Raw genomic sequence first — 16,108 nt, 5'->3', positions numbered from 1 at the left:
GTAGAGCATGCAAATAAAGTTTTCGCATTATGTGTAAATTATGATTTGGAAAAAAGTTAATTTTTTTAATGTGTAGAATCAGAATGAATTTTCTATACATGTTATATTATCTTTTATTTGTGCACATATTATGGAACTCAAGATTAAGTACTGAGCATGATTATTATTTTACTGCTTTTTCGTGGTGTTTTTGGACACACAAAGTATTTAAGAAAGAAAGACAATAATTTTGGGTCAAATTCAGAAATTTTTTTCATATGCCAAATGTGAACTGGTATTTTCCTGGTCAGCCAAGGTTAGCAGAAAACTCAGTAGTGATAATTAGAAATAATTTGTGAAAGTTTCAAATGTAGGTAATGTAGGTGGTTATTTAAGTTGCTATTGTGAGTTCCTGAATTTGTACATTCAATTTAAAGTCCGTTTCAAATCATTTGAACTGAAATGAAAGTGTTGTCTTTCGGGTGTATAATCTATCACTCTGTGGGGGGTCAGAATGTGTGTCTGTGTGCTAGTCAGAGAGAGGTTTCTGAACATGAAGTCATATGGTGAAACCACATGGATAAATCACTGGGACCAGCCCCTCAAACCTCCAGCATCTCACAGTGTGTGTGTGTGTGTGTGTGTGTGTGTGTGTGCATGTGCATGCTTACCACCCACTTCCAAACACCCCCTGCCCCTCCTGTCTGTCTCTGCTCCATCACTGGCCTCAGTCCAGCTTTCTGTTACCTCCCTCAGAGATCCCGACCAGGGCTTCTTCAAAACGAACTAACCTCTAATGTTTGTCCTGCTTTGCCTCCAGCAGTCTCCCACTGTAAGAAGCGGTTAACAGGTTATGCTAGCCGGACCGTGTCTAATGTGCTTAAATGGCCCTTGACAACCACAGCGACCTGTTAATGACTGGACCATCCTGTGGTGGTGGTCACTGAGAACTGGTCAGGTTATGGTCACCCATTAAAGTCTGGTTTGGGGCTTCGTAAGCAACTGCATTTGCCACCATAAACTAACAAGAAGAGTCCACGCCATGAATGGTGGCTGGGATGATTATGGGCCAGGAGGATCTCATGATTAAAAACAATACATTAGGGGTCATGTAATTTTGTATTTCCCTTTAAAATTTGTATCTTTTTGATCTTTGGTCATTTAAAATATAGCTCAGCACAAGGCGTGCAAGGGCAAATTTCAGTGGTTTTTAAAATGTATTTATAGCCTACAGACGGCCGACACTTTGAGTGTAACTGTTGTGCGCTACTGCTTTCTAAGGGAATGTATTGGTTTTTGAAAGTGGATGTGATACGAAATGAAACTTTATCTTGAGCGCATTCACTCCACTGCATCATTTCCATGCACAAAGTGAAACAGTAGTTATAATTTAAAATGAAAAAAGCCCCCTTCTTGCACAGGCTGCATTGCAATTCAAGTCATCACGCCTACACTGATTTATTAAGCTATGAGTGTGTGTGTCTGCTGAATTAATGCAAATATCACTGTCAGTGTAACACACAAACAAACAAAGTTTTGTGTTATATATCAAGTGTTTAACAATTCAAGGCTATTGTCTGTGGTGCTGACCCCGTGGGCCAGAGAAGGTGGTCGGCAGTGTGTGTCAGTAGATCATCTCAGCAGCAACTGTTGGCCAACCAGCTTTCACATCCTCCTTTAGTGGGCACACTGACGCACACTTTGTTCTTGCTGTGGCAGTGAGAGGAAGCTCCTTTCCGTTCATGTGCTTTAGCAACTGCTCTGCTCAAAACCCAGTCCCTGTCACTTGTCCAGGATAGAGGTGAATGGACAATTTACTACACAGGTTCCTCATATTTGATTGGCGGCAGAGATCGCTACAAATTAGAAAATGTAACCCCACACCTGTCTGTGTAGACTCGTCTTTGATATTTTGTAACAGGGCTGATACAGAACTGCTTGGGCTAACTCCGAAAATTAATAGGAGCACCAACCCCTATTAGCTTCAGTGTCCTGTAGTAACATAACGAAAAGCGAAAGTTATAAAGCATATGCAAGTCCAATCCAACATATTAACTCCTGCATTGTTTACCTCAGTGATAGTCAACTGGCGGCCACATTGGGTTGAGGGCATATTAATGAATTTGGAAAATCCATGTATCTGGATCGTTGATTAGCTCACCAACCCCTTGGCAGAGAGTTCATAGTCCATTCTACTGAATCAAATTATTATTATATTATAAGTGAACAAAATGAAAATGCAATTTTATAACAACTTAAAAATGAAAACAACATTTGACATTTCATTTGCATAGCTTGCTCTCAAGTGGACAATATGGAAATGCACTAAGGGAACCAGTGTCCCCAGTCTGTTGCATTTACGTTTACATTTGCATCACGTTGTGAAGTGGACAAAATTCAAATGAAAATGTTGTCAGTCCTCTCATCAAGGCAGTTCTTCCAAAATGCCCTAAAGAAAGAAATCCAGTCTGAATAGGGATTCAAATGAAATTTTGACTTAAGTTTAATGTTTGCGGCTATTTCATTGAACATCTCACATTGGTAATCGTACTTTGACTGTTTGACAGTAGTGCTTTGACCGTGTGCTCTCACTAACATGTGCTCTGCTCTATAGCACACAGGCAGATTCCAAACTGTGTGTGTCTCCTCAGAGTCTGTGTGGATGTACTCATATCCAGGAGTGGGGATCCCATTCGTTTTGGAGGCCAGGCGTTGGTTTCTGCAGGTCGCCACAGGAATGCCAGCAATGTTGCCTCCATTGTGGATCCCATAGGGTCAGAGAGAGGAACTTTGTGCCTCTTTCAGTACTGATGTGTATTTTAGTGGCTGCAAACATCATCAGCATCAGGCAAATCTCAAAGTAGACACAGTTAGGAAGTGGAATAGTTCTTTCAGCATAGACATGTAAACCCTCACCACTACCTTGTTTATAGTAAACAGTGTATAAGGTGGAACAATAGTTTGTCTCAGGGAGAAAAATAATATTTCTTCCACTTATTGTCTATTATGCCTTCCTACAATATGAAATGTGTCCCACTTTGTGTGTGTGTCACCAAGTTAGAAACAAAATGAGACAGACGGCCGCTACCTGGGTGTTGTGGGCAGGGTTGTAGATTAATGGTGAGTCACCTGGACAACATGAGATGACTGGGCTTTTGTGTAAGGTGAGAAGCAGTGACACAGCATTAGACAGAGAGAGCGAGAGAGAGCAGGTACTCCGAGTCACGCAACACTCTCTGTTGGCAGCCTGTCTGTGTGTGTTTGGTAAACACACATTACCTGAGATAGAGTTGGAATGTGTGAGCAAGAGGAATATAGTCTTTCTCAGGGACACAAACATTCTGCTTGAGGAGTCTGTCAGTGTGCGTGTGCGTGCATGTGTGTGTGTGTCTGTGTGTGTCAGGGCAGCGTGATCCCACTGGAGAGTCAGTGGGGAGGATGTGAGGCTTTGGAGCATCCAGTCTGACTGGGTCAGTGCTGGGAGTTTCTTGACTTCTTCCTCTGGGTCACTTAAGATTTTCCCATTTCTCTATTGCTTTTGTCAGAAGACAAGTGTGTGAGCATCAGATGTTTTCCTCTTTAAGACTTGGGAGTGATATTTGTTTGTTTGGTTTATCAATGAATATGTGACTGTGCTTGCTTGCTACTACCTTGTGTATAGAAACTGAGCTGTGTCATCTAAAGGGAGTGCACTGTTCCTAGAGAAGACAGAGCTGTTTCCTGTTGCCTCATACGCCACTGTCCTACCCTCCCACGTCCTGTCCTGCCTTGTCCCATACAGCTCCGGACGTTCCAGCCCCACCCCAGGTTTGCCAGATTTGCTTTGGCGCTGCATTGCGTAATGCCAAACTGCCCCCGTGCGTCACTGGGAGCACCCTTCCTACACACACATACGCATGTGTGTAAACACATGGAATAGACCGAGAACACAGGGGCCGCTTACATCGGCCCACTCCATGGACTTGCCTTTATTTGCAGGGATCACACTAGTGTTACTGACTTGTTTGATCATCTCTGTCATTTCAGATCCATCATTGTTCCGTGTGTAACATGTGTCCTTACAGAGGAAATGCAAAGTTACATGGCCTTGTCTTCCTGACTGGATCCTGTTCAGTATAAGACTTAATCAAACATTGTGCACTCAGACGATGTTATCAACCTTATTGTCATAATGAGTCAGTGTAGAATGACCAACGGCCATTTGTACAAATAGTTTCCTTGTTCCTCTCAGACAACAGTCTTTGATAACTGAATTCATGTGGCAGGAATAACAGTTTTCACAGGACTTGTTGTAGTTTTTGTACCCTTTTCTGCTCAGCAAGCCAGCACTCTCATTTTGACCTTTACCTTGACCTAAATAGCAAATTAAATTACTCTTGAAATCAGGTGTTACATGAAATTACCCTTCAAACCAGTGTGTTAAATGAAATTCAACCATTTAATGATACATTATTTATACTCTTTTGTGTGGGCACAATAGAATCTGAAATTGTTCATGTTTAAGATAATAGAGGTGCAATTAGAGAAAGGACACTTCAATTGACCAATGCTGGTTCTCTGGAAATAGATTTCACCTCTTGATATGTTCATTTTAGTATTTCTATGTTATTAAGTTTAATTGTGGTTGAGTGTGTGGCTTTAGGAGTCTTTCTACTCTGCTGTGGATACTGGCATGACTTGTTCAGGGTTTGCTGAGTCAAGAACACAAAGTCTGCACCTCAGTAAACTTTGACCATGCACCAGAAGTCCAACCTGCACCTCACTGAAGGCCTAAATGAGACAAATGAATAAACAATAGCATACAGGAACAATATGAATTAATTATTTCTGAAGAGCTGCTTCTTTTTCTGCTACTTTTTTCCTCATTATTATTGCTTTCCTAGGAACACGCATATACGGCATATGGCTACACTCGGTTGTGTGTGTGTGTGTGTGTGTGTGTGTGTGTGTGTGTGTGCGTGCGTGCGTGCGTGCGTGCGTGCGTGTGTGTGTGTGTTTGTATGTGTTTTTGTTTCCATCCTTGTTTTCACCTGCCACCCTTTAGCTGTTGCACTTTGATTCTCTTATATATTTTGAAACAGCATGAAGCAGCCTTTGGCATATTGCCCCAGCTTAATCATAGCTATGTGTTTCTCTGCATTTCCTAATGGCATTTTTCACTCCTACAGAAAGGAAAGCAGAACTGACTCTTAAAGCTTATAGTGAAAGGCAGAGGAAGAGTTCTACTGCTCTAGGAGCTACAAGAGACACAGCCTTAGAAACTGGCCTACATATTGCCGTCTTCAGGATATCAATCAGTATTTGACTCACTGCTGTCCCTTCCTCCATATGCTAATAGCGAAGGGGTCTTCCTCTGACTCAGAACTGCTTCCAACAGGTGGACTCACTCCAACTCTATTTCTTACTTCTCTCGTTTTCTCTTCATCTTTGTCTCTCTCCGCCTCTCTTTGTTTCCCTATTTCTCAGGGACCACACATAGCATCAGTAACCTTGGCGGCCTATGAATGTGGCTCAGTGGATTTCCCCGAGCCACCCTATCCAGACCAAATAGTCTGTCCTCAGCAGGAAGCACCAGCACCAGGCTCTGATGCTGAGCAGGTGGGCATGGAGGCTGCAGGAGCGGAGGGGACGATGGGATCCGTAGCCATCCAGGGAAGCATCTCTCTCTGGACCATCATCTCCAAAGTCCGCCTGGAAGCTTGTATGTGGGTGAGTCCCTGTTACACACTGGCAATGCATGCTGTAGACTGGAACAGCTACACAGCAGACCGTCTACAGAGTTCAGCTTTTATATACATTTGTCACGGCTCAGTTTTGGTCGCAGTTTGCAGTGACCTTACACATTCACCACAGCTTTGACCGATGTACAGAGTGTGTGCTTTGAAATGTTGTTGCTGTCAGGTGAAAACTTCATATCTTCCAAATGGCAGTTTCTTGGGAGCTGAGAAAAACCATCTTGTTTTCAGATTGACCACCATGCATTTTTGAATGCATTCAGTTGTTTTCGAAAGATGCCTTTAAATAGACAGTGCTAGAAACATAAAAATGATCAAAGTTTGAGGGGCAGGGTCAAACTATACATGCCAAGGACTCCAAATTAAATGCACAAATCAGACCATGATTAGCATGCAATTCATGCTGTGGTACGAGAACAGTGAAAATGTGTCTCTCTGTCAACATCTTAATATAAGGAACTATTTGCATCTTTGAGATCTCTTGGCGAATCATGTGAAAGACTCTGTGGCTCCTGCTCACTAATTCTAGAATGACTGTCACATGTGGCTATTGATCACTTACTCATAATTTTTTTTTGCAGTACCTCCACCAGTAGGCTCAGTCGGCTCAAGTTAGAAATGGTACAAATTTGCATTCACGCTGTGGGTGCAAATGTATTCAATGACTACTCATTTGATTGGAAAACCCCAGCTTCATACCGTGAATTTCCCCCATGCATTGTCGGTGGTTTCACACCTCTAACCAGCCTTGTGGCTGCTGAGAAAGATGAAATATTTTCTATCTATGATCTGTTTTATCGCTTTGTAGTAGAAATATATAAAAAATAACATTCTAATGTTTATAATGTCAGGTTCTTTTTAAAGCTTGGCCTGACTCAAAGAACAGCCTTCTACCTGCGGGCCTACCATCAAGCCTCTGGTGCTTTATCAATGACTCACAGAAGTGTCAGAATTACCATGAAACTGCGAGTGCTGCTGTCATATGCACATACAGGACACAGAAAAACAAGAACAGATATGTGCCACAATGATGTAGAAGTCACATTCTTTTATGGACTTCTTTGTAACTACAGTATTTTTTTATGTCCACTGTTATCTGCAGTTTCTTTGTTTTGTTTTGTTTTTCATGAGAAAGGCAGAACTGCTGAATATTGAGAAAAGAGAACTTGGTCAGTAACATATGACACGCGTTTTATCATTCTTTGTTATCTGTTTCCCTGTTCTATGCTGTGTAGAAGGGGCTGTGGTGGCAGTGAGGGGGAACTTCTTCCTTACTGGGAGCTCCACGGGAACCAGGCAGGCTTTCTACAACCTGCTCTTTATTGTAATTGGCCTTCAGGCTTCCTCACTGTTTATAATACATTAACTTCACACACACTTTGTTGTGATTTGAGGCTATCTAAACAAATTGAATTGAACTGACTACAAACTTACGAATGCAAAATAGGAAACATGCACAATGCACATGTAGTAAAACCTTTTAAGGTTTTGATTTAATGGATAATGACCCCTTACACACACACACATTTTCACTACAGTAAGTTGCTTTTATTGGTGATATTCATTCACGATCCTCTAACCCCCATTAACCATTTTCTTTATATAAGATAAGATAGACTTTATTTATATGTTATATATAAAGTATGTTAAAGTAAATAATAATATTTAGCTAATATCAAAAATTATACTGTAATAAATGATGCTGTGATACTGTGATCCTCACCTTTTACCCCTTCCTATAGCTTCATTTCATTATATGAGAAGCACCCCCATCTTAGAGTTTGGAGTCAAATTTTGTGTAAGCCAAACTTCACCCATCCCAGCAGCTGAACCGTGCTTGGAGGTGTGATAATGTGTGTGTGTGTGTGTGTGTGTGTGCGTGCGTGCGTGCGTGCGCGCGCGCGACGCCACCCAATCCCCTTGGATTCACCACCACACCCCTCTAACCTCAGCCTGGCATGGCCTCGTCTGAGGCTTGTCGGCTCTACAGTTGGAAACACCTGTTGTGCCCACGGTTTCAAAGCACCAACGCCAGCATTCCCCCTCCTCCTGCCAGTCTGTCATCTTCTGGATACACTGGTGACATGAGACGAGAGACAGTGCCCTCCCCACCACCACTAGCACTACCTCTCTCCTTTCTCTTTCCTCCTTTCTCTTTGTCTCTTTTTACTCCCTCTTGAAGCCTCTCTGTCCACTACTGCAGCTCCCTTAAGTGCTCCACTTCAAACACCACCACTGTGCAGGTGGACGTATTTCACTGCCCCCTACAAAAAACACACACACAGGCGCATGCACGCTCACAAACAGAGGCAGAGCTTTTGAATGGAGCAGCTGCCAGGGAGATTAGGGCACGTCTCCATTATGAGAAAAAACTGGCAGATTTCATCAAAGACTGCAGTGTTAACAAGAGAACAGGGTGTCCAGATTAAAGATGCAGTCTGCCAGGTTTTGGCATAGCCCCACCTCCTGAGAATGATTGTTTGGGCTTGTTGTTGCTGCCATGGTGCCTAACTACTCACTAATCATCTTCTGGCTCAGCCATTCAGCTATATACAAGTAATGTGGCTGCGATTACTTAGTTATGGTCGCCTGTGTGAGAGATTGAAGCTGTGATTTGGTCTTTGTTCCACCTAAAGAACTGAATTTCAGTTCAAAAAGTTCAAGAGCTTCATGTTTTTTCATTGCTGTGGAGTGTATGATGTCAGGGATGTGTTGGGACTTGAAATCATCCATATGCCATCTGTAATTGTTACTTATACTAACTGTATCCTTAGCATCTTCTCTCATTCCCCCTGCACCCCTACTCTCCCCCTATGCCTGGAAACATTAAAGTAATGAGCTGTGAGCAACTCCAAAAACACTGCATTTCTTGGCGGCTGTTTTCATTGTGTTAATTAAGTCTGTAGCCCTCACCCGCTCACCCCTCACTCCCCCCGTCCTCATGTTTTGGCGGTATGAACTTGGTGAACCGACCAAGTGCTGAGGATTTATTTCCCTCAAATCACTTCCGCTTTCTTCCTGTTAAGCCCCCCTCAATCACCCAGGCTCCACTGCTTTATAGCTACAAGCTCCTTTTGGCTGTTAGATATCGATATCTTGGTTCCTGTAGACCCTCTGGGCTTGTTAGCACTTCTTAAATTTTCCAGAAGCACTGCATTCCACATGTCCAAAATAGATTGGAGAGCAGTTAGCAGTGCAGTGTGTTGATATGCTGTTTAGAGGTGGCATCTGGTTTTTCACCTTCCCTGGGCCTGTGTTTTATGTATCCATGATCATTTAATAATCTGTGGGATTTTCGTTCTCGTAAATCCTTTCCGTTTTATTCCCGTTAAGTGCTCTGATCACACAATCTCAGACGTCAAGCTTTGCAAGCTCCTTTAGGTAGTGGATATTGATATTTTTGCCCCATTAACCCCCCAGGAACCATGGCAATGTGCTTCTTATAATAATTAAGATGATATTAAGACAAATATTGCATTTTCACTCAACTCAATGAACAATAAAATGTACAGTTTAAAGTAATAAAATCACCCACAGCATCTAAATACAATTTAATAAACAAACTCCTAACGTCTGTCTCTCTCTGTGTCTGAAACCTATGTTGAATTCAGATTAATCGGCATGATGGAACAGAATCCTGTGTTGCCAAAACAATATATGGAACAACATCAAGTCAGGGAGTACTATAAACATGAACAGCTGAGCAGCAGTAATTAGCTCTCTGTATGTGTGTCTGTATTTCTGTGTGAGCAGGGTGCAGGTACAGCGATAGGAGAGCTTCCTCCCTACTTCATGGCCCGGGCGGCGCGGCTGTCCGGCGCCAACCCCGAGGACGAGGACTACCAGAGGTTTGAGGAAATGCTAGACCAGGCCGAGTCTACTCAGGTGATGCACCCTGCATCATTTTCAGCCTCCTATGACCCTCTGTTCTCTAACTCCCTCACTTCCTCTTCCTCCTCCATCCAACTCCCACAACGCTCATCTTGTTAAGCAGTAACTTTTACTTCTACCTGCTTCACTTCATCCTGCTGTTTGCACTTGCATGCTTGTTCTTTATCACTCTGTTGCACTTCTGCCATTTCTAATAATTCTGCTTTTGGTGTTGATTTTTCATAATTCTGGTATTTTTTTCAAATCAGCCATAGCAATCTCCCTGATCTGTGTGTGTGCCTGCATGCATGTGTCTGTGCGTGCATGTGCAAGTGTGTGTGTGTGGGTGTGTGTTGACCACTGACCAAGCCCCACCTCAGAGTCTCAACGGTACAGTGGGAATCAAGTGCTTTCACAACATTATGACTAAGAGAACAGCAATGATGCAGTCGAGTAAAACGTTCCCTCCATTTCCGGCCCCTTTATTTTGAAATTCCCTATAAAAAAATGTTCTCATATCAAACAACCCTGCAAATGTTTCAACAATGCCTAACAGCTCATTGTAAATATTTATTTTCCACCCTCTTATGATTATGAATGGAGGAGGAGGAATGAGGGGAAACATACGTGTGGTTTTGTAAGGGTTTTTCATCAGACCTGTCTGTCCTGACACAGTCTTCATCCTCAGGAATGTTTTTCACTCTCCAGCAGTGTGGGTCAGACAGTCAGACAGGTCAAGTGCAGTACAACAGCATCCATAAATGGATTTGAACTGAACAACAGAGTCACTTACTCTTGTCTTTACAAATCTGTTGTAGCAGACAGTACCAGACTGTCGTATATATTAGGCCATGTTTCTGTATTAGAAATGAGAAACAAGGGAAAAAAGTTACTTCTAACAATCTGATCTAGTGCCATACATTGAAAATCCCCTGGATGTGTTGTTCCTCTATCTGTCTTCATATGGCAAAATGTCACAAAAATCATTATTGTGTTTATTTTAAAATGCCACCATAGTCTTTTTTCTCTAAGGTGTAAAACAAATATATATTGTTGATAACCTGAGTGAAGGGCAGAGTATTTTAATGTTTGATTCAAATTTCAACAATTACAGGAACAGCCCAAGTCCCTTTTTTATTCATGTCAAATCATCTAAATCATCGTCTTTGAATCATTCCATTTTGCCGCAACATCCTGTTTCATGAAAAAATGTCAAAAGCAATGGAAAAAAATTCTAGCCGTTTGTTTTGAATAAGTGGAAACATTTACCAGCAGAATTTCACTTGTTTCCAGTGTTGTTTTGACTGTCAGAGTTTCTAAAAGCAAGATATTATCTTAAAAAGGGGAAATCACTTCATCCATATCAATATGGGGTCGCCAGAAAATATGGATTAATTAACTAATTCATTCATTCATTTTACTTTGTCTTATCCAAATATGAGAATGCATAAGAAGTACTTAATGAGTTTTATTTTCTCCGTTTTTATCTCTCAGTGGAGATAGTTACGCAATCAGTACTTAACAGTCTCTTTGTTCTTTCCCTCTCTTCTCCCCCACATCAGCCTGTGTTCATCATATTATCAATTAATTACTGCATTCATTTCTTGTGGCAGAGAATCCTTATCACACTACTTTCTTTTAACTTTGAGTTACATTGCATTTCTGGCCACCGCTCCGTTACCGATGGCGAGGCAGGTATTTTTCCTGTGGCTGGGTCACATGCTCACAAAACTGTCATGTCCCTCAAGTTGTAGTCGGTGATCCGTTGTCATTAACACACACTGGCTATCCCGAATCTTTTAAAATTGAACTGGATAGACATTGGCTGAAACAGCATGTTAAGCATCCCTTAATACGATGAGTGTAAGTAAGTATAAGTATACAAAATGATCTTAAAATAAATCATTTGAATAATATTTCAAAATAAAGGCATGTGAGCACTCAGTTCTCGTAAATGGGATTTGCTGTATGTGTGTAATTTGAGCGTTTTCTGTGGAAGGAAAATACCGCGTCAACCACTTTTCCCACTTCTCACTATCAGCATAGTTCAACTTACTCCCAGCAGAGAAGAGACCCTTTGAGACACTGATACTGAAACAGATTCAAGGAAGTCACAAAAAAATGTGGCGAGAAGGATCCTTGCTGCTGGATAACAAGACGCAGCGGTGCAGCACCTGCTGTAAGGTCCACTCTTACTAATGCTGCGGACAGCTGGCTAGGTTGGCACCAACAGCAGCCCTAGCGTTCAGACCACATGTGTGAGAGTGGAGCTCTGACATCACTTACTGATAAAGTGGCGCTTCCCACCGAAACTGTGAGAAAGGAGAGAGACAGTGGAAGAGTGAGACAAACGGACGGCGAAGCGAAGAGGAGATTTTGTCTAAATGATGATCAGCATTGAAGAGCTCCTGTGTGTCTTTTCCCAAACAAACGCAGTGACGCAGGAGGAGCATCGCCTGTTTGTCTCGCATCCGTACGAGGGCAGATTAGAAGTGACGCTGCATGCTGCTGTCTCAGTATCCAGCCTGAGTCCTGCTCTCTCTCTGACATCGTTTCTTTTTCTGTCTCTCTCTTCCAATGCTCTTATTCTTTCTCACGCACTTTGTCTCCCACTGTGCATTGCTCTGTCTCACGCTCTCTGATGATATCTGGCAGCCGTGTGTATATATGTAATGAATGCTTATGTGATTGGACAGCATCTGGAGGCAGGTTGCTAGCACCAGCGAGGACCTGCCACATACGGAAACGTTTTTTTTCTCGCCAGGGCTTTTACCATTGCTCGGATGTTCTCAGGGTTCCCTCTTTCGCTCGAGGAGATCCTGCAACACCTCTCTGATTTTCACTTTTCCACCTTTTACCCTTTTTCCACCTTTTAAGGTGGACATGGAGGCATAATCTGCTTTGGATTTGAGTCAGAATTATTGATTGAAAGCTGACAATCAATTGTAGTTGGTCAAAGTGGAAACAGCCTCCTCCGGACTGGAAAAACTTCAGTGTCATTGGATCGATCACTTAACAGGAAGTGGTTAACTTTTGTCCTCAAGGATGTGACACTCCTTCAACCCGACCTCCTCAACACAGCCGCACGCATGCACACACACATACAAACACACACGCTCAGACTCTCCCACACACACTCTCCACCCTGTGGCAGCAGAGCTGGATTAGGATGCTGACTTTGTCCCCTTCGCTCTAGTCACAGAGGTTTGTAGGTGCCAGCAGTTTGACTTAAACCCAGTGGTATTTCTCTCAGCCTGCACGTGCCAACTTCCTGCCACAAGTGCACGTGATACACAGCAGCACAGCACTCTGGGTTTTTCTTTCTTTTTTTTTTTTCATTCATTCAACAGAGCTATTCAAGAATAATGAAGTCATGCCTTTTCTAACGGCTCCAGACGCTGATGTCATGAACATCAGCTTTTTTTCCCCTCTTAAATCTTTAGCTCAGTACAAGAGCACTCGTGTGCTGGAGAGGAATCCTCCGTATCCACACTGAGAGTCTCGGAGGATTGTACATGGATCGAGTCCATGATTGCTTGTAACTTGATAATCAAGTTATTTCTTGGCTTGCGTGTGTTTTTTGTGTGTGTGTTTTGTTTTGTTTTTTTTGTTTTTTTTTCCATCCGGCACGGAAGGGGTTAACAGGCTGTGAATTCTTGATTGCCAACTCCCAGGATCGTATCTCCTGTAACTCAAATCAGGGCCATCTGCGCTGGGCGTATGCCTGCCTTCCCCCCTGGCCTACTGCACTCAAAGGCTCTCTGTGCTGTGGTTTGCCCGGCCCCGTCACGTGACTTCTCTGAAAGTGCCCCCTCCCTCCTCCTCCCTCTTTATTTCCAGTAAACTGTTTGAAAGGAGGGGGGTGAGTCAGAGTAAAACCAGCTTCCCTTTAACCACAGCTTGTTAAAGAATTTGTCAACGTGGACTCAGGGGTGCATTTTTGTGTGTGTGTATGTGTGCGTGTGTGTGTGTGTGAATGAATGTGTGTCCAGATAGATTTGATTGCGTAGCTCTTCTTTTTTCTTTTTTCTTGAAAGGGGACTGTAGCTTCTGTTGCGTCAGGAATCCTTAATCACTCCACTTCCTGTGCCAGAGAGAGCAGGCGCGGGCCTGTCAGGAGTTAATGAGATGAACTTTAGCCGTCATCATGTCGGGGGGCTCATGACTGCTCCGGAGATGTGTCTTCTATGTGAAAGACTTTCATTGAGAAAAAAAAAGAAAACAGAGAGAGGGAGAGAAAAAAATGTGCGTGGGTGTTGACTTGTGTATAGGCTATGCATAGATTTTTCCTTGTCTGACACTTTAATTTTCCACATGGAGCAGAGTGCCTTGTCGCTGCCTGCTTTTTGTCTATGTTTGAACTCTGTACCCCATCAGCACAACCAAAGACTACTGAAAACAAAGTGTTTGCCATGCCAACTTTTTTACAATAGAAAGCCCTCTTTTTTTGTCAGAGAACCCTCTGAGCAACTTTTCAGCTGTTCCAAAATAAACAGATGTCACATCGTACAACAATGCATTTCAGATTAAAAGTCACTGGTGAAACAGATCCCATGGACATTTATTGTATATCAAGATAAAGGACTGTCATTTTTCCTCTTAATGCTGTGGGCTTACTATATCAAGTTCTCCTCACTGGTTTTTCCCTTTTCGATTTTTGTCATAACTGTCATCACCTGGCAACCGTAGCTGCAGACATTCAAACTATCGTGTTAAATGAAGAGCTCACTGTGCTTCGCTCTCACACATTTTGGTACAGGACATGCTTCTGTACTTGCAGACTGAGTTATTTTTTTTGCCATGTGCCTAATAAGAATTTAATCAAATTTTTTCAAACAATCATGCTGGTCACATCATTACATTAATGCTAACTTTGTGACAAACACCCTTCTATGAATCATTGATTACATGAATTAATATAAGGTATGTTTACTGTGATTAAAATAAAACAGATATGGTGCGTTACTTATGTTTTTCTAACATACATTTTATTTAAAAAGCTATGTATTTTCTACCAAGTTGAATAGTTTTTACACAAAAGTAGCATATGTTCATGAAACGCATGGTGGCAACAAGTAGTAAAGAGACAAAAATGGTAATAAGTGGTTTCTGTGGAGCGCTTGTGTTTTGCGCATTCAAATGAGGAATTGGCTGATCTGACTGTCAGAGGTATATGGGAGGAAAACCTCCAAACCAATAAACAACAGATCAGACATGAGTATTGTTCCCCGCTGGGGTTGTCTCCATGTGGGGTGATGGTGCAGACTGCTGAGTAAAGCATCTGTGCTGAGCGGCAAAACCTGGAACCAAAACCTCCATGGTTTTAATGACGCTGCCCCCTTGACAAGATCTTACCAAATGTAATTGCTGCTAAGCCCAGCCCTGCAGGCCGGCGGTGGTGGGGGTGGAGGAGGGGGGGTGGCAGGCAGCCTTTGGCAAGCTGCCTGGCAAAGATGGTGATTTTCCATAAGCCGCCAACAACAGAGTCTGGATGTCTGAACCCCAGCCATCTAAGATAGATACTTCCTTGGTCCAGAAATGCAGAATAGAGAGAGTCCAAGTACATAGTTCAACTATAGTAAATCACAGTGTCACGAGTTCGCACACACACTTACACACACCCTTTTACACCCTCCCCTCACCTCCTCAGGGACCCTTTGTTTGCACTGCTGTGATATTTTCATGCTCACCATCACTCCATGAGCCAAAAGCTAAACTACGGCACGTAATGTAAACAATGCACGTGTCATGATGTCAGAAAATGAATGGGATTCGCAGGCCATGACCGTGGCATTGATTGGTTCTGCAGGATTGTGTCTGCGCTGCAACACCGGCAGTTGTCAGGTGTCCCTGGGCCAGGCACAGTCCTCAGCGGTTCAGCTGTAAACCAACCATACACATTCCTTCCCTCCCTGTCTCCCACCAGCTGAGCAGCTCACACACACATGCACGTCCACACACACATGCACACCCCCACACACACACACGTGTGCACACATGGGGACAGGCTAGAATTAAAACTACAGGATAGTCCAAGGAGAAACCTTCATGATTGGACATCGGTGGAGGCAGAAATTCAAATCGTGGACCAATCAGGTTCTGTGTCCCTTCGCTCCCCCCACCACCACCTTATTAGGCGACCTCCCATGTCTCTCAAATTTCCTGTCTGCTTGGTTGCACCCTGTAAAGAATGTCATCAGCACTGTACTGGTTTTGTTGACCATATTAGGTATGATCATGTATTGCCAGCCCCCCCTCCTGTGCCTTATTTTTTGAATTAATATGATGTTTTAGAAACAGAGGCCTTACTTTTTAGAAGAAAACAAATTTTTCTTCATGTTCATATGAAACAAATTCATTTTTTCTTTTGTTCCCTTTTCAGTTGATAATTGGTTTCGGTGAAAAAATCTGTTTTCAGTGGGATAATCTATTTCACATACAGTAAACATTCATTCATGATATTTAGACAAACCACTAACTATTTGATGATTTCATTCTAAAATGCAATAGATGCATTTTTTGAA

The 16,108-nt window shown here is 42.6% G+C and overlaps 1 protein-coding gene across 2 annotated transcripts in view; it reads left to right on the top strand.

Moving 5' to 3' along the window:
- LOC139344548 (vacuole membrane protein 1-like) overlaps nt 1-16,108 on the top strand; it is a 58,723-nt gene that overhangs the window by 15,555 nt on the left and 27,060 nt on the right. For both annotated transcript variants that reach the window (XM_070982830.1, XM_070982831.1), the window contains 2 exons: nt 5,446-5,688; nt 9,468-9,599. In XM_070982830.1, the coding sequence (XP_070838931.1) occupies nt 5,446-5,688; nt 9,468-9,599 (375 nt within the window). The remainder of the gene's footprint in view (nt 1-5,445; nt 5,689-9,467; nt 9,600-16,108) is intronic.

The sequence above is a fragment of the Chaetodon trifascialis genome, chromosome 16 (genome assembly GCF_039877785.1).
Source record: "Chaetodon trifascialis isolate fChaTrf1 chromosome 16, fChaTrf1.hap1, whole genome shotgun sequence".
Classification (NCBI taxonomy): Eukaryota; Metazoa; Chordata; class Actinopteri; order Chaetodontiformes; family Chaetodontidae; genus Chaetodon; species Chaetodon trifascialis.
Note: the sequence above shows the minus strand (reverse complement) of the source record. Positions and strands in the feature narration are given on the sequence as shown.